Genomic DNA, 24,811 nt, shown 5'->3' with positions numbered 1-24,811 from the left:
CAGCTGGGTACTGCAGAGGAGCAGCACTCACGTCTCATCCTCCAGAGGCAGCTTTGCCAACATGAGGGCATCATGTCTGAACAGCCTTCCCCAAGGGGAAGCACTATTACCATTCTCTTTTATCCACAGTTAAAAAAAAAAAGGTTTTAAACACTACAGGGACTCCCTCAGGAGAGGGACGAATGCAGTCCATCCACCGTGACTGCCAAGGTGTCACGCTGTGATATAAGCTGTCAGCAGCTCTTCCACCTATCTCTATCTGTACTTAACAAAATTCTCATACAGAACAAAAAAAGCCTTCAGCAATTTTTAAGGTTCCTCACTAGCCCTTCCACACCGCTCACCTGGGAGAAGATCAGAACCCTGTGACCCCCATCCCGTAACTTCTTCAGCATCTTTTGGAGCAGCATCAGTTTCCCAGAAGATTTAACCAAAGAATTCCCATCGTAAGATCCATTGGGCAGAACCGGAGCCTCCTGTGAAGACATTCTGGTTAGCCTTGAGTAAAACATTCAGTAACTCCAGGGTGTAACTTCACATGCATTGCAAGGACAAAATATTTGCATCAAATCACTCCCACCGAAACCTGCACCTTTAACCAGAGACAGATCATGGAAACAACCCCACTGAGGGATTACACACAACGCTGTGAGATGTCTCCACAGTGCACACAGAGCTCACGTACCACAGCAGCCACAGGGAAGAGGTACGGGTGGTTACAGCACTTCTTCAGATCCATCATGATGTTGAGCAGTGAGACCTGGTTCCCTCCACCTTTGGAATTCAGGGCTTCAAAATTCCTTGTCAGTATGAACTTGTAGTACTTCCTGCACAGATGGGGAAGGGACAGACACTGGTATTACGGGCCTGGCAAAAACCAGATGGCACCAACGAACTCCAATTAAGTCAACGGAGCTTCAAAAGGGATATCTGGTACAGGGACTTTTTTTTTAATGATGGTTCAGCATCCCCAGCCTGGGGCCAGGTCCGTTTGGCTGTTCTGCAGACACCACAGCCCCTGGAAGTGGGATGGGATTGGGGGCACAGCAGCCAGGAGTGCTCCCTGCTGCTGGGTGTGCGTGGAGCTTTGCCCCACGGTGACAGCAAGAAGCAACACACTTTTCCCTGCAAGACAGCCTGCCGTATATCACACACCTCCTGCAGAGCAGCTGGGACTACGTGGAGCCCAATTCAGCCAGACTGAGCCCTCCCCTGTGGCACATAAAAGACTCCAGCTCTTCTCACAGCGGGTCTGGTAACAGAGGGGTTTCTCTGACCCCTGGAGCCCCACTGCCACCCCGTGCTGCAGACGGAGGGAAGGCAGCCCCACTGCCCCAGGGGAGCCAGGCACAGCCTGCTGCGATGCTGTTACTCACTTCTGCATTTGGCTCAGCTCCACTCTCACTATCAGCTCTGTCTTGGCCGGCATGTTCTTGAAGACATCCGCCTTGAGCCGCCGCAGCATGTGGGGACCCAGCAGGTCATGGAGCTTTTTGATCTGGTCCTCCTTGGAGATGTCTGCAAACTCCTCCAGGAATCCTTCCAGGTTACTGCGAAAGCAGCCACAACACAGCACTAAGCAAAAGGGACATTTTGCAGAGCTAAAGCACAAGTTCCCCAAAATACCACTGTCTCTACAGAGAGAGGAAGGACACAAACCTCCTGCCTGATAGGAAAGCAGTACCTACACTCAGGGCCAAAAAAGTAGTATTCAACATTAATAAAATCTGTGTGTGGCTGTTATGGCCAACCACTGGGCCCATGTGCTTAGCCAACAACCTGCCATGCAGATCAGTGACGTTTACACAGCAGTAACTGCATCCAGGCACTACAAAACAGACAGGAGCCCTGGAAAACCACCCACTGAACGGCCCCACTGGCCAGCAAGGATCACATCCAGGCTGTCCTCCCTTTCCAGGAAGAGAACTTGTGCAACTTACTTAAACCTCTCAGGAGTCAGGAAATTGAGCAAGTGGAAGAGCTCTTCCAAGTTGTTCTGGAGTGGAGTCCCGGTGAGCAGCAGCTTGTAATCAATCTTGTAGCTATTTAATACTCTAAAGAACTTGGAAAAGAAATCACATTAGGTTAAAAGAACTCCGAGGAACTGACAAATCATCTGGGAACTCTTAGATCTGCAGAGTGCACATATGGAAACATGGAAATTCAGCAGTGACCCCTCCTCCCTCTCCTTGTGCAAAGCCAGACCACCGCCTGCATGTCCTGCTCAGAGCCATTCCCACTCATTCAAAAAAAAAAAAAAAAGCAAATTGCTTTTTCTCAAAAATCAGAACAAAATAAAACGCTCCACTATGCGTTCTGCTTAAAAAGCACCAATGGCTTCTCCCCTTCGTTTAAAACAACCAGCCTCGCATCTTCTGCGTGCAGAGCTGGAGCACTGAACATAAAAGATGTAAAACTCCTGAGTGCATCAGACACTTCGCTGCCTGTCTGCCTGCTGGCTTCATGCTGCTGCAGGACAAGCTGAGCTCTTCAGCCCGTGCTTCATCCACCAGCAGGCAGGCTCACTGCCCCGAGCCTGCTGCTGGCACCACCAGCCAGGCTGCCACCTAGCTCACTACTGACGGCTCTCTAATGCGAGCGGGCGTTAGAGAGAGAAATCCCACTGAAACACGCCCCGGGCAGAGCCTGTGCAAGCTGAGGACATCTCTCATCCCAAGCAGCAAAGTGTAGAGCAAGAGACTGGCTGTGCAGGGGGCATTTTATCTCTGCAGCAAAAGCACTGGGTTGGAAGAATTGCTCATAAATGTCTGCTACCTACTTTGGACTGGTTGTTCTTCAGCCTGTGTGCTTCATCCACCACCAGACAGGCCCATTCTATCGAGCCCAGCACCGCCTGGTCAATGGTGATCAGCTCGTAGGAGGTGAGCAGGACATGGAACTTGATTTGGGCTTCCTTCTGGAGGAGCAGAGGAAGAGAAAAGCCAGGTTACAAGAGGGTAGGAAATGGGACAGCCTCCACCGGTGGTGCTGCTGCAAGTGACACCAATTGTTCATGCCAGCAGAACCCATCTGAACATTAGAATGAAGCAGGGGATTACAGAAACAGAAAAAGGTCTGGCAGAAATCTTCACAGCCCATCATAAGTCTTCTACATTTATAAATGGTGTCAGCTTCTCTCTTTGGAAAAGAGCTGATTAGGGACCTAAGGAACCTCCCTCTCTGGATGTCAGTCAGTGAAAACAGGGGCAGCACACAGACTTAGCCCCTACCTTCATCCGGAAGACTTTCTTCCCACTGCGGATGGCATTGTCTTCAAAAGAGAACTCATTTTCCCGGATGACCGACCGGCTTTCTTTGTCCCCTGTGTAGGTCACCACGTAGAAGTCAGGCGCCCACATCTCGAACTCACGCTCCCAGTTGATGATGGTGGAGAGCGGGGCACTGACCAGGTACGGCCCTTTCGAGTGGCCCTGCTCAGGGAGACAAAGCCCAAGCTGCTCCCTCCGTGCCAGGAGACTGAGCAGCTCATAGCCATCCCAGGGACTGCTGTGTGCTCACCTCCTTGTACAGGGAATACAGGAACACGATGGTCTGCACCGTCTTCCCCAGCCCCATCTCATCAGCCAGGATTGTATCAGTCCCTTGGGCCCAGGAAAATCTCAGCCAGTTGAGCCCTTCCAGCTGGTAAGGATGGAGCGTGCCTCCCGTAGCATCGATGTACCACGGCTGTTTGTCAAACTTAACTGTAGGCTGAACAAAGGCATAAAGCAGTAATCAGTTCCCTCTCCCTTCTCTGTAGTCGAGCACATCCCTCCTTGTGACACAGAATGGCCCCAAAAGAGATGCAGACACAGCCCTGCCCCTTAGCACAGGTCTTTCACAGCACACATCCGTTTCTCCTAGGGCATGTGAGACCTGCACAGGTTTGGGGAAAGGAGACCCCAAACATCCTTGTGCACAGGGTGAAGGACCCCAGAGCTTCAAATGAAAAAAAAAAAAAAGAAAGAAAAGAAAAACTGTCTCTGAAGGGACAAAAAGAAGAAAAACGTAACGGGTTCGGGACACAGAGAGACCTTTCTTTTTGTGGGCTCACACACCCTCTTGCTGAACCCACCGTTCTTACTTACATCAACAAGAGGAGTTTCTGGAGGCTTTTCTAGTTTCTCCTCCTTCAGCTTTTTCCCTTTCTTGTTCAGCTTCTTTAGAGGGCGTGTGTCTTCCCCCAGCATCAGCTCCCTGAAACAGTGAGCACTCATCGGGAAAAGGCAGACAGACATTTGTCTCCCGGTCTCAAGCCAGGGGTTAGAAATGCCTCTCAAATTCCACTGCCTGTTTCCCCACAGGAGCTTTTCTGGCCCAGTTCCCATGGGCACTCATGGAGCATTAATTATCCCCTTCCAAGAGTCCTTGCAACATCAGCCAAAATGAAGGACAGCAATCTCATCAGAGCGTTATATTTCCCCCCACAACATATACACAGCAGCACCACGGAGCCTCCATGAAGCACAGTGAGGCTGTGAGTATTTCCAGCAGTATAGATGTAGGAGAAGAGGAGCATAAGCTGGAAAACAGCCAACAGACAGGATTTCAAGGCAGCCCTGAGTGGTGGAGCATTTCCATGAGAGATCTTACCAAGACCCAGCTTTGAGAAAGTGCTCAGCAACCACCCTCTGAAAGGCAGCTACAGGTCTGCAGCACACATCAACTGCAGTCACGCTGCCTGGATGGCTCGTACCTGTGATTCCAGTAGAGGAGCTTGAGGTTTTCATAGTAGGGAATGTCTATCTCATCGATCTCCCAGGTGCACTGGTCATACGGCAGATCTTTCCACTTGATCAGGTAATGAATGTCTCCCTTTTTATCGAAGCTATAATACACCACATAGAACATATCAATGAGACAAAAAAAGTGATGAAAACAGCCTGTGTGTGCATTTTACAGTATTGGCACAATGCTCACTTTGAAATGAAAATCTTTTGAGACAAGAAACCCTACACACAACAGTACCTGACGTGGTAATTCCTCAGTGGCTGTCCCCAGACACCCAGGAGACTCACATCTGAGTCTGCCAGAGCACAAGCTCCAGAGACAGCTGTTTGTATGACAGCTCTCATCTCTCTGCCACGCACAGATGAGTGTACGTCCACATATAAATATGGACTACTGCCAGCCGTGGGTGGAGACAGCACGTCCAAGGGCAACAAGCCCAGGAGCATCCCCCTGCAGGAACACCACAGCTTCATCAGCTGGAGGCAGGATCCCCAGGAAAAAGCTAACCATAATCTGCTTCCACAGAACCGGGTACTTCATCCTCTGCTTTTCATACATTCCATGACATCCAAGCATAGCTAAAAAAAACATAAGGAAACCATCGACAGTTTCCAGCAGAAATGCCCATTGATCTGCTGCACATGTTAAATCAGTGCTGGCAGCCAAACACCACCACAGGCTCTGTCCATGTTGCCTGTGACATGGCATGGTTCTTCTTGTCTTTGTTAATAAGCTACTGGTCCACACCCTAAAGAGCAAGTACTTATACCTGCACTTTAATGTGTATTTTATACACGTATCTGTTCCACATTGGCACAGGAAATTGCTGTTGTTTATCACAGGTGATGGCATTCCCATGGAAAAAGCTCTACAGGCTTCTCTTCCATTTCACTGAACCCTGTACTCCTGTTTTACCAGGACTGGATGAAGAGCAGAGCTTACTCTCTTTTTTCTGTAGCATTCATTACTCGATGAAGCTTCAGTTACACTGAAAAATGAACAAACACACTACAGAGGCCAATTATGTACCTATGGGAAAATAAACTTTGCCTTATTAGCAGACAATGTAAAGCTCGCAGGAAAATTAGCCAGACAGATTTGTTTGTTTTCTGTCAAACAGCCCCCAAGCAGTGTTGCTGCTTGAAATTTCAAGTTGCCACTTGAAATATAGAAATTCAATAAAAAGGTGTTTCTAGCTGCTTGATGTAAAAAAAATATATATATTTGCACAGCAGATTTCCTGTGCAGGATATTTCTTCTGCACAAAGGAAATGCAAACGTCAAGGCTTCATCACAGAGTAAGGCACTTGTTCAAATTCCTATCCTCGGGCACAGTTCCTACCAGCAGTAGGAGGAGGTAAGTGGGCATTATGCACCTCTCCAGTACGTGTAATATTGGATCCCTGCTGCCAGCTTACCTTTAATGTGAATGCAGATGGGCTGCATGGTTTCTGAGAGGAACAAATGACCTACACAGAAATGGACCGGTGTTCAAAAGCAGTTTAGGTCAGCAATAGCAGCCACAGGGTACAATCGATGGAAGAAAGCCTGATCACCAGGCTGCAGCAGCAATTTATGGAATAATTAGGCTGCATCGGGGATCCAAACAATACATCTGGGAAGAATGGAGCAACTCTATGCAGCCAACTTTTGGGAAAATTTACTACCTCTGTTATTAATGTGCAACGTAACTGAAGTGAAAATAAGGCATCAATTCACTGCTGGTGCTGGTATCACCTCAGGAGCAACCACCCCAAGGTGACAGCAACCTTGAAACAAGCTGAAATTCTATCAGAGTGTGAACTCGGTTTTGCAAAAGGACAAGAACTTCCAGCCTTGGGGAGGAGACCTCAGCCAACCCTCCCTTCACCCAAACCAGCTGGCAGCTCAGGCTGCTCCCCAGAAACTGGGCACTGCCCTGAGACTGGGAACATGCCCGCATGGGCTGAATGTGCACGGCCTTCACTGTCACTGCCACAGCTCTGTACGTGTGGATTTCGGGGTTGGAACAGCCCAGCCAGCACAGATCGGCTGCTCCTGACAGGCAGCTCCAGCCAGATGTCCAGCAAGTCCTCAGCAAAACCACAGACAACTACTGCGGAGTTAACAGTTGCCATAAACTAGGTTTTATACAGAAATCCCACGGCTGGCAGTGTAATAGGTGTCCCAGGGTGTGACAGGTGCCCCAGGAGCTCAGCTCACCAGACAGACCATCAGAATCAGATCTGTGCACAACGGGAAAACCAGCACAGGAGACTGAGTGGCCGCTCAAAGCTTCAGCTGCAAAACTTGGGGGGGCATGGGGAGGGTGATACCACTCACCAGGGATCCGGGCGCCCTGGCAGCACCTTTCTGTCGCCCGTTCCTCCTCACCTGTGGTTCAGGATGCGGTGGATCATCATCCACTCGGGCTTGATGCCGTAGCGGTAGAACCGCTCCTCCATCTTGGCGTACTGCGGGTCCTTGTTCTTCCGCTTCTCCCTCTGGCTGTCCTCGTCCCCAGAGCCGTAGTCGAAGGCTGGCGGCTCATCCATGTCGTTCTTCCTTTGGTAGTTGCGGTACATCACCGTGTGGTAGAGCTCCAGCTGCAGCGGGACAGAGCTGCCGTCACCCCTCCGGCCGCAGGGGAACGGCCAGGGCCAGGGCACACCGAGGCCAGCCCTGCGCTCACCTGCAGCTCCTTGACCCAGGAGCAGTGCCAGTAGGAGAGCCCTGCCCACTTGACGAAGAACTCCCTCTCCGGGATGCCCTCCAGCACCTTGGGCAGTGGCAGAGGCAGCTCCGCATCCGGGGCCGGCAGCGTGGACGGGAGCGGGGCCGGCGGCTCCTTCCAGGTCCAGTGCAGGATGCGTTGCACCTTGCCCTTTAAAGGGGGGCACTGAGGATGAAAAAGAAAATCCACAAGAGCGCGTGGTTTAACGTGAACCCTGTCAGGCCTCGGATCCCCCCACATCCCTCCCTCCAGCCCCCAGAGCCCCAGGTGTCCGTGTGAGCAGCCCCCCTGTGGGGACAGGCCTTGCCACCAGGGCAGCCCGAGCACCATAAATGTTTCATTACTCCCACATTTAATTCCCCAGCACAATTCAAGGCCCCACAAATCACGCCTACCTCTGCAGCAAGCCTGCCTCAGGGGGAAAGGCCCCCCTAACACAGGGCATGCATCAAATGGGACTTGACAAGCAATCTAAAAGCCAGCAGCCTACATGGGGACATTATGCAGGCAGCAGAGCTGCCTGGGGACAGGCAGGGCCCCGGGGGGACAGGCAGGGCCCCGGGGGGGCGATGCTGTCCCAGGAGCAGTGCTGGCAGCAGAGGGCAGGAGCCAGCCCAGCAGCAGGGCCCGGGGCGGTGGCACAGCCGCAGGAGGTGGGTGCAAGGGGCTGGAGGGCAGGGCCATGGGGCCAGCAGGAACGGGAGCAGGAACAGGGCGATGAATGCTGGAAACACTCACTGTACAGCGAGGGCAGAGCCATTCACCGTTTGGTATCTCGGGCAGGGGCGGGTTCAGGCAGTGCAGGTGGTAGGATGACGGGCACGTGTCGCAGCACAGCAGCTCCCCTCCATCCTTACAGACACGGCAGAACTCCATGTGGTCATCCTCCTCTTCTTCGCCACCTTCCTCTTCCTCATCCTCATCCTCCTTTGGCTCCCACTGGATCCCCTCCTTCTCCTGGGGAAGAACATCCAGCTGCATCAGGTTGCCCAAAGCCCCCTCCAGCCTGGCTCTGGAACCAGGCTCTCGTTGCAGTGCTCTGCTTTGCTTGCAGAGAAATGAAAGCTCTGCAGGGCACACGAGGTGGGGAATGGGACATCCTCGTGCCCAGGTGCTGGAAGTGGTGCAGGGAAAGCTGTGGGCGCCCTGAGCGACCCCCTCCCCAGCAGGCCCCAGCCCTGGCAGCACCGAGCAGGGCTGTGGGAGCAGAGGGAAGATGATGGCGTGTCCCCGAGCTGGGGACAGAGCCCAGAGGCACCCTGAGCAGCACCTCCACGTCTCCCAAGAGATGTTTCGCCACCAGATATGTCCCCCACCCGGGCAGTGGCACCTGCACTCACACAGTGGGGGCAGCTCCACTTGCCCTCGGGGGCCTTCTCCAGCTCGGGGTCCAGGCAGACGAGGTGGTAGGCACGGGGACAGGTGTCGCACAGGATGATCTCCCCTCCCTGCTGGCACACCTCGCAGTAGTCCTGGTGGTCTGTCTCGTATCCATCCCCTTCTTCAGCTACAAGCAAGGGACAGGCGCACAGTCAGCAGGGCAGCAGGACGGCCCGCTCTCCCAGGAGGGAATGGGACAATCGCTCCTCTACGTTAGTTAAGGAAGCAAGGGAAACATTTCGCCTCGGTCCCCTCCTGTTACGTCCCCCTACCTCTCTGTCCCTCAGCACCATAGTTTATCTTTGCACACAGCATCATCTCACCTCTGTCTTTCTCTCCACACTGTATCATCCTTTGGTTCCTTCAGGCTCTCAATGGAGAATGCCAGAACCTGGAGAGGTTGCAAGGGAGGCCAGTCAGAGAAACCTCCACAGATACCAGCACCGTCAACTGCAAATGTACCATGCAACATAACACAGCTGAGGAGGGCTCTCTTCCTGGGCCTCCTCTGCTCTCCCTGGGTGCTCACTAGGTGCAGATGCAGCTCTTCCAACTCCGTGCAAAGGGAAGAGGGAAAGAGGGACGCCTCGCAAGCGCTGCTAAGACTCTTCTCAACTCCCAGCGCTGCCACAGCCTCCGGGCACAGCTCTCCCCCAGCAGGGCAGGGCAGGGCGAGCAGCCCAGCCAGCCCCTGCCCTCTGCCAGGGCTGCCCGGCCCGCAGCAGGAGCCGTCAGGCTCCAGCACGAGGGCCTGCATCAGCCCGAGCCACTGCTGCGACATGCCAGGAGGGGAAGAAACATCCTTCAGAAGGGAGACACCGAGCCTGCCGGCCAGCACGGCCACCCTGACCGAGTGCTGGGAGGCCCACACGCTGTGTGGGAGCACAGCCACTCACCTCCTACCTGTCCCCGAGCCCAGAAGCCATCCTTTCATTTCTCAGAAGCAAAAACTTGTCAGTAAAGAAGCCGAAGCCCAGTGGCTTGGGGTAGCTTGGTGCAGAGTAACTGCTCCCAACGAGGATGGAGATGACCAGACCAACTCCAGGCCCTCCACAAGTGAAGGAATCCGCATACAAACAGCCACACGGCCACTCAGAGACCCTGCCAGATGCTTTCACCGACGTTCACACACCTCCATCTTCCTGCATCACTACCACGGCCCTGCTGCCTGCACGCTGCCTGGCCACACCTCTCACACGGCCCAACAAAACCCTCTGACGCCTCCTCGCCCACAGCCACACCAACTCCACTGGGAACCTGCCACGAGCCATGCTTCTCCAGGGGCTATCCTGTGAAAAGCACTCCCCCTGAAGCCCCACAAAGGTCCAAAACTCGCTGCCACAGGACAAATCCTGGCAGGCCCAGGTGTGCGAGCAGGCTGGCAGCTGCCCAGGCTGCCCGTGCCATGTCTCAGTGCCCAAAGCACACCCAGGCTCGTGGGGCGGGCAGGGAGCTGGGTGCTGCAACCACTCCTCTCCCCAAGCAGCTCCGGGTCACAGTACGGAGCTGGCAGAAGCGGGGTGAGCCCCAGGTGGCGGCTGGCAGCTGGGGAGAGGGCTGGAGGGAAGCGGTCGATGGCAAGGCCCTGACGCCACGCTGCTCCTCCACCACCACTGCCAGCCCCATGGGGTGAGCCCATGCCCCACGGCCGGATCCACTTGTTGCCTCCTCCTCGGTGCAAGCCCACCAGCAGAGGAGCTCGGACACCAAGAAAGCACCTCTCGTCCCACGCACACAAACAAGCACATCCTTTCCCACCGAGTCAGTGTCAGACACTGCTTGGAGCTGCAAAGAGCAGGAAAGCACCATCTGAAGAGGGAAATCCAAACAGAACAGGAACAGAGTACAAAGGAATGGCCTACTCCTCTTTTTCTTTCTCCTCCTCTTCCCTCTCTTCCCCAGGCCAGCCGAGCACTCAGAGCGCACTGAGGAGCTGTTGATGCTGGCACTGTCAAAGTCGGATTCCTCCCGTTCTTCCTCTTCACTCTGCAGAGGGGAAAACCAAACCACACACAGTCCGAGCACTGGCATGCAAGGAGCTATCTCCAGAGAGCACTGCTCTGTATCAGAACAAAGCACCAAAGACCCGCATAAAACAGCACGGCACCACCGGCCAGCAGCTGAGTTCTGCGGGTACCCCCAAGTGAAGTGCTGCGTGGTTTCTGCATGAACTGACTAGCTACAGCATCATGGAGAGTGGCAGGGTTATTGCACTCCTGGCACTGACAGGCAGGGTTCATAAGAATGTGTCACAAGGCATTAGAAAGCAGGTAAATCTCCTCTATCAGATCGATGGCCCGGCCAGGCAATCAATCAGCCCAGATCTGGACTACAGCTAGAGCTGGAGGACAATTATTCTGCACTGCTCAGCGTTGCACACAGGCAGCTAACCCAGTTCAGCAGCACCGTCAAAGTGCAATCACTGAGCAAATCTCAGAGCACATATAAAACACCTAAATCAGAGTGCCAAGCTCACGCTGTGCTTGTCTGACACAAGGTGGGCTCTGGGTGGCCCCTGCAGTCTGCCACCCCTGCTAGCACAGAGATGTCACATCGTGCAGCTGCCCAGGCACTTCGGGAAAGGCACAGCAGCTCCTAAGCATCAGGCACCAGCCAGCTGCAAGACCCCTCTGTTGTGACAATGTTATCGTGGGTGCAGGCGAGTGTACAGACACCCAAACAGAAATGCATCATCCTACCCCTACTCCTGTGCAGCCAAGGGTCCCCTCCTCGTTCCAGCTTTTTGTTAACCTGTGTGTACGTAGGCATTTATGCTTCACATTCCTCATAAAATGAAAGGAGTTAAAAACACCAAGTATTCTGCGGCCTTAAAACATAACGTGTCTGAAATCTTATTCGGGAGAGCAGATTTACATGTACAAATCCCCAATTTGTGTGCTGTTCATCATGTGCTTAGCACTCCTGGCTGCAGGAGCAAGCGAAAGCTCCTCCTGAGCCTCAGAAATGCAAATGCACAGACTACAGAGTGCACCCAGACATGGAATGGATTTTTCTGTGATGTGTGGCTGAAAAATGCATCAGCAAATGAATGCCCCAGATTGCCTCTTTCACTTCAACTTGTGATACACAAAGTTATTTACAAACAGGTCGTGTTATGTAAACCAGAGCTAGAGAATCAGGGAATTCAAATACAAGTGAACTAATGAGATTTTGAGCAATATTATCAAGACCTACAGGAGTTCCATCCCTATTCAATAGATATTTGGCATATGTACTCTCTAAAAAGCTCTGCTTACACCTGATATCCATATGCTGACAGGAGTGCTGCACGCAGACTGCAGCAGAGCCCTGCTGCCGTGCACTTACTGGGATGCTCTGGTACCCCCGGGTCATGCTGCGGAGCCCCAGATGCCAGGAGGCAAGCTATGGCAACATAATTAAAGCGTTTGATAATTCTCTTTGACATCCAGTTCAGCTGGAGTGCAAGCCCTGAAGAATTCCTTTGCAAATGAAATCTGAAATGATGGCATTACCAACCTCATCACTGAAACTAAACGTGATTATATGGTTTTAGCAGAAAACATGCCCAGACGTGACATCTTTACAAACACAAGCCTGGACATAGCTCTCTGTCAAGGGATGAACAAACAAGTGCTGAACAGAGACGGCATGGAAGAGGGGCATGAGCAAGGCTGGAATGTTTCTTTCCAGCAGCCTTGTTCCCAAAGCCCTGTCCAGAAAAAAGGGAGCACACACTTACAGAGGAGCCCTTTTTCCTTTTGCTGGGGATTCCTCCAAACCGGAATTTCAAGCCTGCCATCTTTTTCCCCTTCCCCTTTTTCTTCCCATCTTTGGAGCCCTTGATTTTCTTCCGCACACCTGGACCTGGAGAAATGAAAGACTTGTTTGGCACTCTTCAAACAGCTGTCCCCAGAAACAGCTCCCACCCCGATCCCAGAATTTACATGAATTATGAGAAAGTACTGGGGACCCCAGGGAGCAGGGAAGTGGCCAGCACTGTCCCGGGAGTCCTTTGGGGGCAAAAGGCTGCAAGCCCATACCCAATGCTTGGGAAAAATCAGAGGGACAGCCTGTCATGGGAGGAATGCATCTACCCTGCAATGCAGGAGAGGGACTGCAGCCTGGGGACCACCACGGGGCTGAGTATTCCCAGAAAGCGTTAGAGGTCTGCAAAACAGGGAGAAAAGAGGCCTCTCTGCCAAGACAGCTGAGGAGACACAGCCTGCAGGAACACTGCACTGAGGACAAAGTGCAAGGAGGCTGCTGCAAGCTGCACTCCTGGTCAGCTGCCAGCTCCAAGCTACTTGTTGAAAACCCCTCGAGGCATCAGGCATTGATGCCTGCATAACTGAAACAGCACCGTTCCTGAAGAGAAACATGGTGCAAACAAAGGGATAGCTCTCCTTTTCTCACCGCTGCCCAGCTGCTACAGCAAGTCACACGGCTCTTTCCTAACAGTGGGGAAGAAGCTTGTCAGAAACAGGAAAACACTTTCAGCCCTTTTAATACAAATATGCCTATTTCCATAGTGGCTATTGCAGATTTCTGTTTGGCTCACTCCTTGCCAGTGTGCTTTGAAGACAGTTGCCTTCTACCCCAATGCCAGGAGATTAAACCCTTCATTTATGCCCATATCAGAGACAAAGCACCCAGCTCAACTACCAAGCAGTGCACGTTCATGTGGCCAGACCATGCCCGACCTGCCGACACGCTCAGCGGCTAGCTCTGCGTGCCCAGCACGGGGACAGCACACCGCAGGGGAGAGTGGTGCCTCCACTCAGCCCAGCCACGCTTGGCACCTACCCTTGCCCTCCTTGGTTTTAGCTTTCCTGATGACAGCGGGCAAGGCAGACTGCTGAGGGCTGGCAGCCAGCGGTGGAGCAACAGTGACGGTCTCCACTGCTGCAGCGACGGCTGCCGCGGCTGCGGCCGCTGAGCTGCCCTTGAAGGGGTTGTTGGCGCTGAACTCTCGCCACTTGGCCCCAAGCACAGTCATCATCTTGGACATGGGGATCTTGGGGTTCTTCTTGGCGATCAGAGGCCTGCAGGGTGGGGCAGAGGGAAAACCACAGGTTAATAGAAATGAATGTTTGCTCCTGCTCGCCACGTGCTGCAGGAAGGTTCTTCCTCCCTTGGAATCCATCAGTAGCACATGACTCGTGGCTGCAGGTTGCTGTGGACCGCTGGTACTTGCTCCACTGGAAAGGCAGCAGAAACCAGAACTTGCTTAAAGAGGAAATATATAATGGAGCACACTTAAATGTCCCAGAAATACCTGTTGTGTTTGAACAGCTCATAGTACAAGTAAAAATTTCTATTGTTATTCACTTATTCCACTGCAACTTTTCAAATAAACAAACAAAAAAAATACCAAATTTTGGAGAGAGTGCAAGGAGTGAAACACTTCAGCAGTTTCTCCTGTAATTACAATGCAGTCCTGAAGACCATTTCTAGTCATGGAGGGAGAAGCAGCAAGAAGCTTATGATGCCTAATTTACTTCACAACTTCACCCTCTTAGCTGGGCCATGTCCAAATCTCAACCGCTACCCAAGACCCCATCCAGACCTACAGTGTAATACCTGAGAAACTGGCTGAAAGCCTTGTAATTAGTCAGAGTATGGTAATCTTCTTCTGAGAAAATGTAATCTACATCATCGAGGCCCCATTCTTCCATCAGCTGGGCTGAGCTCTTGGGCTCCTGTAGATTTACAAAGAGACATAATTAATGTAAATGACTGTGGCTTTGTAGATGAGCAGTGCAAGTCTATGTCTGTCGTATCCTCCATGTCAAATGCTCTTCCTAGTCAGCGACACACAGGGATTTGTTTCTGTAATTTTTTTTTTAAGCATGCACAAATGCTTAATAAATTAATGCTTCAGAGAATTCCAAGAAGCAAATTAATGTGGCACCATCCAAATGCTCCTCGTTCCATGCAATACAAATGCAAAGCCTTAGCAGGTTTCATGTCTCCAAGAAACATTAATTTCTCCCTGTACCCAATATAAATAAAGGCAATACAACCTTTCATCTGCCAGTAAAAATGCCAGGCTGTGCTTGAGAGCCCTTGATGAGAGTCCATCACGGGCTGGGTTGCTGCTGGAATTGCACATGCTCCATGGTTTAAAAACCAAAAAACTACCTCAAACAACATCAGCACTGTTATGGCTGCACATTTAGATAACTGTAGTTTTCCATTGTTTTCCTTGTTTCTGCTTTAAGTTAATTAGCTGGCTCAGGATAAACAACCCCTTGGTACCTTCAGGCCTCCGTCATCATTGTCATCGTCCTCTTCATCCTTCTTTTTCCGTTTTGTTTTTTTCTCTTTCTTTTCCTTCAGTTTTTTCTTTTTCTTTTTGTTGGGGGAATAATCGCTTCCTTCACTCTCGGATTTCTCCTCAATCTCCTCTTCGTTGTCTGATATTTCATCATTGCTCCCCTAAAACAGAAAGGACAGTGGAGAGGATGCCATGCCTGCCCTCCCTCAGCTGCAGCCATGTGAACGGGTGCGGGATCTGCCCCTGTACTCTAAAGCTCTCCTCTGAGAGTGCCCAGGGGCTGCAAACCACAGCGTTCAGGTACCCTTCTGATGTGTGGTGGTGAAAAAAAGGAAGCCAGGATGCAGCAAGTCAAGTAAATGAATGCATACGTTAAAAACAGCCACACAGTGAACCAAGGAGCAACTCCACCAAAAGATCCTCAGCATTCACACAGGGAATACTCAGGGAACTTTTCTGATTGCTGTAACTCAGGGTAGCACGCGATGTTCTGTCTCATGTTTGCTTATGGTATTACACGAGTACGGCGACGTTTTTCTACCACAGTGTTAACAGCTAAGAAACTAAAGAAAAGGAAATCATCCCTTAGCTCACGTGCAAGTCTTTGAGCTCACCAGACGACGTTGAGCCAGGCAACAGAGACAGGCAGCCACATGAAACCTCCCGTCTTGGCCACGCACGGCCTCAGCAGCGAGACGAAGCACGTCAGAGGCCTGTGCCCCGCGGGATGGCTGACAGACACAGCCAGGCCCCACTGGGTGTGGCAGAGCCAGACTGTGGGGACTGGGATTTGGGCTCCATTTTGGGACAGCGACCTGCTGCACAGCTCCGACAGCACACCCCTCACCACCCCAACCAACACCGCTGCCCACCTGCCTCACGGCACCCGGCGGCAGGGCCCTCTCCTGCCTCGGGGAGCAGCTCCATGGGGAGCCTCCCCACCAGGCAGCCCCCGGCCCCATCTCCCCGGCCATCACCCCACGGGCCCGGCTGCTCTGCCCGAGCCGTGCCTGGCTCCAGAGGCCGAGCCCGGCTCCAGGCCCACGCTGGCACCTCATGGCTCGCCCGGCACCGCAGCCACGCAGGCGGCTGATTGTTTAAATATACACCATCGACTGCTCCTGCTGCAGGTTCAGCTTGGCTCGGCGGCCATCGCTGGTCCTCCTTGCTTTGGAAAAAAAAAAAAAGAGCTTTTCCTTTAGCAGTGTTATAAACAGTTATAATTTAGCACTGAATAATTGGTTGCCATGGGAACTGCTGCAGCACAGGTTGAGATTCCCTCTCCCCGCTTTCTTGTCTGACAAGGACCTTCATCTACATATGCTGAGGTTCAAGCTGCAGCCTGGTTATTTTATGCAGATCTTTCTGGTTTGCAGCATCAATTCCAGCAGCAGAGCTCCAGCGAGCACCGCCACAGACGCCTGAACGCGTTACAACGAGCCCACGCCAGCAAACCCCCATAAGGGTGCAACGTGGCACCACGCCTGCCACACACACTAATGACAAAAACACGGGAACCCGGGGTGGCAGCCAGTCGTGGCTTCAGCACCGGCATCGTGTCACAGCTTTACACCTCATTGCCACCTCCCTCTTCCTTTAACAGGGGGAAAGAACCTCCTCCTACCCCACAAAACTTCAGAGAAGGTGTTTAGGAGGAGAAAGCCCAGCCCAGGAGTCCCTTTCCTTTCACCTCCTCACCCCAAAATGCAGCCTGGGTGCTGGTAAGGAATCCAGCTCACTGTTATAGCCACAGCACTGGCTCCTCACTGGCTCTGAGGGAAGACAGAAAAACCTCCAGCAGGCAGAACCCAGCCTGATTAACACTGCCCATACATGGCATTAATTAAAAAAGAAAACGCTCCCGACATTCATCCCATTATCTCCTCCCCACCCCCGGTGAGGAAGCAGGCAGACCCGGCACAGGCTGCACATGTTGCTGCCATGGCCTCGGGCAGGCTGACGCTAACAGAGAACTGCCAGAAATGAAAATACCACAGGTTTGTGTTTTATTTTTCCCCAACCGAAAAGCAGCACAGGAAAAATGTGTCCCATGACGAAGAACGCACAGGAAGCAAGGCGGCCTGAGCCAGCTTTGTGTGGTATCTGCAGAAGGAGATCAGCATCTCCATGGCCACGACAGAGGGGAAAAAGCTTCCCCCGGGCTCTGACTTCTGCTCAAAGCCTGCCAGGCAATACAGTGCAGGAACAAGTCACTTATTTTTTAAAATACACACCTCGCTCCTGTCACCAGCAAGAGCACTTTAATGTGCAACTTCAGCCAGCCAGTCTGTTCTCACAGGACCCACAGGGAGTGGCAGCGATGACTGGAAGAGAACAGCATCACCGGTCCCCTGTGAGGCCACATGAAGGGGCACAGCCTGCCCTCCCGAGAGCTCGCAGGAGCTGCAGGGACAGTGACGGCCCTGCCCGGGGCATGACGGCCACCCAGCCATCAAACAGGACACGAGGAAGAGCCCCAGGTTAGAAGCGGGTGAGGGGAAGGATCATTCAGGCAATGTGAGACCCAAAACATGATGCCTTGTCTTTGCTTTCGCACAAAAGGCCCCAAAATCCTTCCACACGCTAAACCCTGAGAAGCCTCTACCCGGTCTTCTTGCAGAATGCCCTGGTCCATCACCTGCAGAAACCTCCGGCCTTGCACCGGCCACGCGCCCAACGCCTTGGTTTGCCCAGACAAGGCACGGGCACAGCTCGTGGCAGCAGGACTTACCGTCTGCCACCAGGGACGACTGCAGGGAGGTGCTGCATTGCAGCAGGACGACGAGCAGGAGCTGGGGGTGTCACCACCACACGCCACAACATCAGCACCACAGCCCCAGAGGGAGCCTGGGCACCCTGGTGCAAGGGAGGGAGGGCAGAGTGCCAGCACTGCCTGCCGTGGCCACGTGGCATACGGCAAACCCCCAGAACACCACCACAAGACCTGTTTTCCAGCGTAACACCTGCCTGCACGCTTCCTGGTGGCTCTACCTCTGCCATCTCAGCGCCGAGAACCCCAGGAGGCAGCATCCTCATCCTCGCAGCTCTCCTCGTCTGATCAGCTCACCACCCAGCGTGTGACGGGCGGGACATGGGAGTGAGCACAGGCAGATCAAGATTACGTGCACACAGCTGGCACGACGAAGGACTGTCAGTAATATTTACTGCACGTGTTTCCAGCATGAAAGGAAACACTCCAAAAGGAACAGATTCTCAAAATGCCAGCAACCAGAAAGAGGAACACTTAAGAGCGCAGATGGATGCCCTCTCCTCATCTTCCATCACGTCACTGCCATATCAGTGCCGTGTTTGATGGCACAGCCTGTATTCCTGGCACAGCTCAGCAGGGTACAGACATGCTGGGGAAATGCTAAAACACAGCAGTCCTGCAAGTGGTCAGCGGGAAAGAAGAGGAGCCGCCTGGCACCGCAGGAACATGAACCTCTCGGACTGGGAGCTGTCCCAGCACTTTGCCACCTTTGGTTACTATTTCCTGAACATCGTAAGTTTCCCTACCATTCATTTCTTTCTTTGGACAAAACAATAAAAAATCTCCACCTTTCCAGGAACAAAAACGTACAGCTAAGCTGAGGCAGCAAGCACCACAAGGGAGCATCAGATCTGGACAAGAACTGCTCAAGCCCTGACCCTCGGTCATCTCCCCCAAGCCTTGCAGGAACCCGCCAGCCTCATTTCTGAGCATGCAGCGTTACCTCTTTCTTCCTCCTCTTGATTTTGGCAGCCTTGCTGTCTTTCAGCTTCTTGGATTTCTTTTTTTTCTGCACAGCAACTTGCTCTTCTGGGAAAAACTCATCCAGCCCTTCCAGGACCCCATCATCTTCTTCTGAGGACAAAAGGGACAACTTACTGGGATGGCTGTCAGAGGCACACAGGACGCAGCACTCGGGCGCGTTCTCCCTGGGCACCCAGCAGCCACTCCAGCGCTGCCCCTTCAAGAAAAGCCTCGACAGACTCCTGCCCAGGAGCACCACCGCTTCTCATTTCCCATTGCCCATGCACATTCTTACACGAACGGGAACCAGCACTTCTAATCATCTGCATTTTGCTCTCTGCTGACACAGGCGCATCAGGATGCTAATGGGCTGCCTGCTCTTATTGATTTGGATGTAGGTAATTAGGAAGCATTAGGCTTTTATCTTTTACCCTTTAGATTTCCCAGCAGAGCCCATTAAAATCGATCCAACCACGGCAAACGAGGAAGCAGCAGGCCTGGCATGGAAGATGGGTGCCAGGGCTGGCAGGAGGCAGCTCCTCCACGGCTCCGTGCCGGGGAAGCACCACGCGTGCTCGAGCTCCCACTCACCTGCCTGCCTTCCTCACCATCATCACCTCCCCAGCGAGTCCTGGCTCCTCGTGGAACCTCTGCATTTCTTTACGATCCACTCCAGTATTTTTTCCTTTAATTTCTCACCTTACACAGCAATAGCACCCCAGACTCATCAGCCAGGACAGGATCCTCGTCTGGCTCAAACCACCAGCTCTGCTCCAGCCAAGGCACGCTCCCAAGGATGCCCTCAGGTGTGGGGGGAGCTGGGCAGCACCCAGAGCCCACCCCACCGCCCCCCGGACCTCCTGCGGGCACAGCACAGCTCCCAGCCTACTGGAGGGGGGTCTGGGAGAGCCCCTGGCACAGCTGGACTCTGCCCACAGCTGGACTCAGAAAGACACCGAGCAGATTTTAGGGGTGCGGGGGGCACGTGAGGAAGGACAAAAACACTGAGCAGACCCAGGCCTCCTGCAAGTGCTGCTCCAAAAGAAAAGCAGCACAACTTTGGGGTCTGCAGGCTGGAGACACAGCCTCGTGCTCCAGCCGGCGCCAGAAGCACCCTGATGCTGGGCTGCTTAGTGTCAGACGGGGTTACAAAAAAAATTTGCTCCAAGGAACATGGAGAAAACCTGATTTTGCACCTCCTGGCCTCCCTGCCTGGTCCTCCAGACACCATCTTGCACAGCCCGGCACTCCCAGCACCAGCACCACGGGGGATGGACCCCGGCTGCCCCCCGGGGGGACGCAGGGCTCCTTGCCACCCGCTGCCAGGCCCCAAAATTCACAGCTTTGGGGATGGCAGGCGGGCAGCACGCTGCTCCGGGGGCACCCACGGCCGGCTTGGGGCTTGTGGGGGCAGCGGAGGGGATGGGGCTGGGGGGGGAGATGGGGCTGGGGGATGGAGGGGAGACAGGGACTGATAAGGGGAGATGGGGCTGAGGGGAGGGGATGGGGTTTTGGGATGGGGGGTTGAGATTGGGGCTGAAGGATGGAGGGGAGACAGGGACTGAGAAGGGGAGATGGGGCTGAGAGGGGGGGAAACAGGGGTTGAAGGGGAGGAAATGGGGGCTGAGAGGGGGAGATGGGGGCTGTGGATCCACATCCCAGACCATACCAGGGGTCCCACCGCACCCTACAGGTCCAGCCACCCTCGGTGTCAGGGTGCTCAGTCCCGACAGCCAGCTGTGTCCCGACAGCCAGCTCCATCCCGACAGCCAGCCAGCTCCGCTCCCCCCATTACCGAGTCCGGTGGCCACTGCCTCCCCCCCGTTCCCCCCATTTCCCCCCTATTCCTCCCCCACCCCACCCGGTGCCGCCCCCCAACCCCCCCCCCACCGGGGCACCGTGCCCAGCCTCGCCCCCTCGCCCTCCCCAACCCCCCGGGGGCTCGCCCCGTACCCGAGACATCCTCGTCGTTGTCCGCCTCCTCCGGCAGCCCCTCGCCCGCCGCCGGCCCCCGCATGCCGGCAGCGGCCGGGAGAGCCCCGGGAGCGGCCCCTCCGCGCCAAGATGGCGCCCGCGCCCCGCCCCGAGCCCGCCCCCCCCCCAAAGGCAGCACCGAGAGGGTTTTTTTTGTGTTTTTTTTTTTTGTGTTTTTGTGTGTGTGTTTTTTTTTCTCTCTCTCTTTTTTTTTTTTTTTTTCCCCCACGATTTATTCAAGGAAAAAAAAAAAAAAAATTTATAATAAAATGTACAAAACGCTCCCCCCGGGGTTAGTCCTCCTCCTCCTCCTCCTCCTCGTCCTGGTTGATCTGGAAGTAGCGCAGCTCGTAGCTCTCCTTGCTGTTGGCCACCACGCGCAGCCAGTCGCGCAGGTTGTTCTTCTTCAGGTACTTCTTGGTCAGGTACTTCAGGTACCTGCGGGGACACACACACGCCACGGGGCACACCTGGGGTCTCCCCGGCACCTCTGCGCCCCCCCCACCCCGGGCCGGTTGCCGTCAGACCCCTCCATGTCCCCGCCACCCATAAATCCCTAAATCCCACGGGAAGGAGGCTCCCCTAAAGCACAAAGGGCTCTCAGTGCACCCAGAGCAATCCCAGCCACGCTGGGCAGCAGCACGATGCTGGGTGCCTCCCCCCAGGCAGGAGCCCCCCCTGCCCCGCAGGGCTGGGAGCTGCCTCTCCCCTCTTCACTCTCCCAGACAGGGGTGGCCACCACGCACCAGGCACAAGGGGCCACCTGGGTGTCTGTTCCTGCAGGGAAAAGCAGCAGCTCAAGAAGCAGAGCACCTCCGTGCACACAGGCACCATCCATCCCCTGCTCCCTGCACGTTTCTCAGCAGCTCCTGGGATGCCTCGGGCACCCCACAGGCACAGAAGCCGCTCGGGTGCCGCACCGAAGCTCTTAGAGCAGGACAAGGCAGCAGCACAGCACTGTCCTTACACACGGCTCCCTTTCCACTATTTCAGACCTCCAGCTTCCTCGCTTGCTACCTCCACCACAGCAAATATTGAGTTTATCAAAGCCAAATAAAGGGCAGAAGTGTCAGGCAGTCCCAAGAACTAGAGGGACGCCCAGCAGGACAAGGGGAAGGACGCAGCAGTGGAACGGCTTGGCTGAGCATCAACCCCCGAGATCCCTGCTTGGCTTGGCAGTTGTGCATCCTGCACGGCCAGCCTCCTGAGCAGGCATTTCAACCCCGTATCAACTTTAAAAATCATCCAGAAGCAGTCACTGTGCCTAACTTCACACAGCACTTAGCAAGCCAGCAGGCCTCGGTGCACCTAACGCACCAGGACAGCTCTTGGTTACTTCAGGTGCTTCCTCACGCCCTCCTGTTTTACAGAAGGGGGTTGGATCTTGCGGCCCTGGCAACTGGCACTAACGACACCACCCTTAGAAACTCCCGTGCACTGAGCACTGCAACTGGAAACGAAGCACCTCCTTGTGACACACACCCACAGCAGGGCACGGGGAAAGCTCAAGCAGTGGAGCTCAACTCAGTCACGAGCAAAGGACCTGAAGCCATCGTTAACCAAAAGCCAAATAAAGAGCAGAGACTGCCCAGCACAACGCTCACAACGCCCTCCTGCCGGGACTTCACCAGGCTCAGAGCCAGCAGCCTCCCAGCAGCACAGCAGGGAGGCCTCGCAGGACACCCCCGTGTCCTCACCTCTTTGAGAAGGGAACCTCTGAAGTAACAGTGATCTTGCTCTTGCTCCTCTCGATAGTCACTACGCCCCCGCCCAGGTTACCGGCCTTCCCGTTCACCTTGATCCTCTCCTGCAGGAACTGCTCCTAAAAGAGTGGAAAGAGAGGGCTCAGGCAGGGCCGTCCGCAGCGTGTTTGCGTTCAGCATTCCGACATTTGGGTTAGAACTGGGAAGAGACAAAATCACCATATGTCAACAGAAAGCAAGGCAGAGCCCGTTTCCTGCGGGCTGGGTGGCTTTGATCCTCCCTCACAGCCGACCCCACCAGCTCACGTGGGCCCATTCACACCTTGACAAAAGCGATTTCCCCAGGTCTGGCTGAACTAGACGATTCAACTTCCTACTCTGAACTGTTAGTGCCCATGAAGCAAGATGCTTTCCGATTTCTCCTGGACTTGATGATCTTTGCAGGTCCCTTCCAACAGGGTTATTTTAATTCCCATTCTCATCTTTGCCACAAGCTCTTGTCTCAAATCCGTGCCTGAACACAGCTTGAGGCAGTCTGACCAAAAGCAAGCACTCATCAGACGCTGCTGAATGTTATCAACACCTCACAGAAAGCCGACCCCTCGGGGAACGCTTCATGAATACCACTCAACAGACAGAAAGCCGCGCACACTTCAGGTGCGAATCGCTTAAACAATAAACCTCGGAGGGCCCCCACGCAGCCTCCGTTTGCCCTTGGGGTGTTTCCTGGGGGTGCAAACCGCCCGGGAGGTGCTTCCTGCGGGGGGGGGGGGGCCGGGCACTCACGAAGTTGGCGGCGTCCATGATGCCGTCCTCCACCGGGTGCGTGCAGTCCAGCGTGAACTTCAGCACCTGCTTCTTTTTTTTGCCACCTTTCGCTGCCGGCTTCTTCTGCAGCACGGGGAGAAAAAGAGAGAGAGAGAGAAAGAGAGAGAGAAAGAGCACAGCGTCAGGGAGAGCGGGCGGACAAAGGGGGGGGGCGGCCAGGACCTGGAACGGGGCCCGGGAACGGGACCGGGCCCGCGTCAGGGACCGGGAGCGGCTGAGGCGGGGGGGGGGGGGGGCCGGGCCCCGTGAGGCAGCGGGGGAGGGGGCCGGGCCCCGGCGCCACGGGGAGGCCTCGGCCGAGCCCGCACCGGGCACCAGGCGCGGCCCCGGGGGGCACCGGGCCCGAGCGTGGCGGTGCCGGTGTCGGAGGAGCGGGGCCCGGCGGGGGGGGCGGCGGCGACCGGGGGGGGCCCGGCGGAGCTCACCACGGGCGCCATGGCGGCTCCAGCGAGGGGCAGAAAGGGAGCGCCGCGCCGCGCGCATGCGCGGAAGGGCCCTCGGGCGGGCAGGGCGCATGCGCCGCCCGCGGCACCGCCTGCGCCCACGCCGCCGCCGGGCCGCGCGCAACGGGCGGGGAGGGGGCGCGCAGGGCGCAGGGAGCCCCGCGGAGCGCCGAGAGCATCGATGGGGGCCGCGCCGCGCTGCTATGGGGCGGGGCTAAGGGGTGGGGGCGGGGCTAGGGGAGGGGGGCGGGGCCTGGTTCCCGCCGGCGCGCCCCTTTCCCCGCGCGGCGTGCGTGGTGCGGGTGGAGGTGGGAACAAACGGCAACGGGATGGGGGCGAGGTGGGGTGGGAAGGGTACGGGGACACCGCCCCGGGGAACGCCCCGCCACAACGGGGAAACAGTGCGGGGACAGCGCACCGAGGGGACACCCCACCGCGGGGACACCGCGTCATTGGGGACACCCCGTCACCGGGGACACCCCACCATGGGGACACCCCACCATGGGGACACATCATCATTGGGGACACCCTGTCACGGGGGACACCCCACCATGGGGACACCCTGTCCTGGGGGACACCATCACAGAGGACACCCCACCATGGGGACACCCCGTCATTGGGGACACCCCACCATGGGGACACCCTGTAACTGGGGACACCTCACCATTGGGACACCCCGTCATTGGGGACTCCTCACCATGGGGACACCCTGTCACTGGGGACACCCCACCGCGGGGACACCCTGTCCTGGGGGACACCACCACGGAGGACACCCCATCACTGGGGACACCCCATTATAGGGGACACCCTATCCCGGGGGACACCTCGCCACGGGGGACACCCCATCTCGGGGGACACCTCCCCATGGGGACACCCTATCCTGGAGGACACCTCCACGGGGGACACCCCATTACGGGTGACATCCATCCCGGGGGGGCACCCCACCAGCGCGGTGCTGGGGGGCTCCCACCGCGGCACAGCCCCGCTCGGGGAGCGCAGCCCCCCGGGAGGCCCCTTCCCGGGCACGCCCGGTGCCGGCCCCCCCTC

General features: G+C 55.3%; 2 protein-coding genes across 7 annotated transcripts in view; both read right to left on the bottom strand.

Moving 5' to 3' along the window:
* Positions 1–20,852, bottom strand: part of CHD5 (chromodomain helicase DNA binding protein 5) — a 33,334-nt gene extending 12,482 nt beyond the window's left edge. For 3 of the 6 annotated variants that reach the window (XM_032201246.1, XM_032201247.1, XM_032201250.1), the window contains exons 1-20: positions 20,770–20,852; positions 18,797–18,927; positions 15,065–15,244; positions 14,387–14,505; positions 13,610–13,848; positions 12,546–12,670; positions 10,687–10,810; positions 8,785–8,951; positions 8,183–8,401; positions 7,403–7,609; positions 7,105–7,316; positions 4,697–4,828; positions 4,089–4,197; positions 3,520–3,711; positions 3,231–3,431; positions 2,780–2,917; positions 1,941–2,062; positions 1,377–1,550; positions 686–827; positions 345–476 (exon numbers count right to left, since the gene is read on the bottom strand). In XM_032201246.1, coding sequence (XP_032057137.1) covers positions 345–476; positions 686–827; positions 1,377–1,550; positions 1,941–2,062; positions 2,780–2,917; positions 3,231–3,431; positions 3,520–3,711; positions 4,089–4,197; positions 4,697–4,828; positions 7,105–7,316; positions 7,403–7,609; positions 8,183–8,401; positions 8,785–8,951; positions 10,687–10,810; positions 12,546–12,670; positions 13,610–13,848; positions 14,387–14,505; positions 15,065–15,244; positions 18,797–18,927; positions 20,770–20,833 — 3,129 coding nt within the window. In that variant the 5' untranslated portion in view covers positions 20,834–20,852. Of the gene's footprint in view, positions 1–344; positions 477–685; positions 828–1,376; positions 1,551–1,940; positions 2,063–2,779; positions 2,918–3,230; positions 3,432–3,519; positions 3,712–4,088; positions 4,198–4,696; positions 4,829–7,104; positions 7,317–7,402; positions 7,610–8,182; positions 8,402–8,784; positions 8,952–9,147; positions 9,216–10,686; positions 10,811–12,545; positions 12,671–13,609; positions 13,849–14,386; positions 14,506–15,064; positions 15,245–18,796; positions 18,928–20,769 lie in introns of those variants that run through there. The other 3 variants (XM_032201249.1, XM_032201248.1, XM_032201251.1) reach the window with 3 other exon arrangements.
* Positions 20,853–21,067: 215 nt separating this feature from the next.
* Positions 21,068–23,814, bottom strand: RPL22 (ribosomal protein L22). The gene is made up of 4 exons (XM_032201450.1): positions 23,747–23,814; positions 23,280–23,384; positions 22,488–22,612; positions 21,068–21,228 (listed from the first exon to the last, which is right to left on the bottom strand). The coding sequence occupies exons 1-4, from the start codon at positions 23,756–23,758 to the stop codon at positions 21,084–21,086; spliced, it is 387 nt and encodes a 128-aa protein (XP_032057341.1). The 5' UTR covers positions 23,759–23,814; the 3' UTR covers positions 21,068–21,083.
* Between the last annotated feature and the right edge of the window lie 997 nt (positions 23,815–24,811).

The sequence above is a fragment of the Aythya fuligula genome, chromosome 21 (assembly GCF_009819795.1).
Source record: "Aythya fuligula isolate bAytFul2 chromosome 21, bAytFul2.pri, whole genome shotgun sequence".
Taxonomy (NCBI): Eukaryota; Metazoa; Chordata; class Aves; order Anseriformes; family Anatidae; genus Aythya; species Aythya fuligula.
Note: the sequence above shows the minus strand (reverse complement) of the source record. Positions and strands in the feature narration are given on the sequence as shown.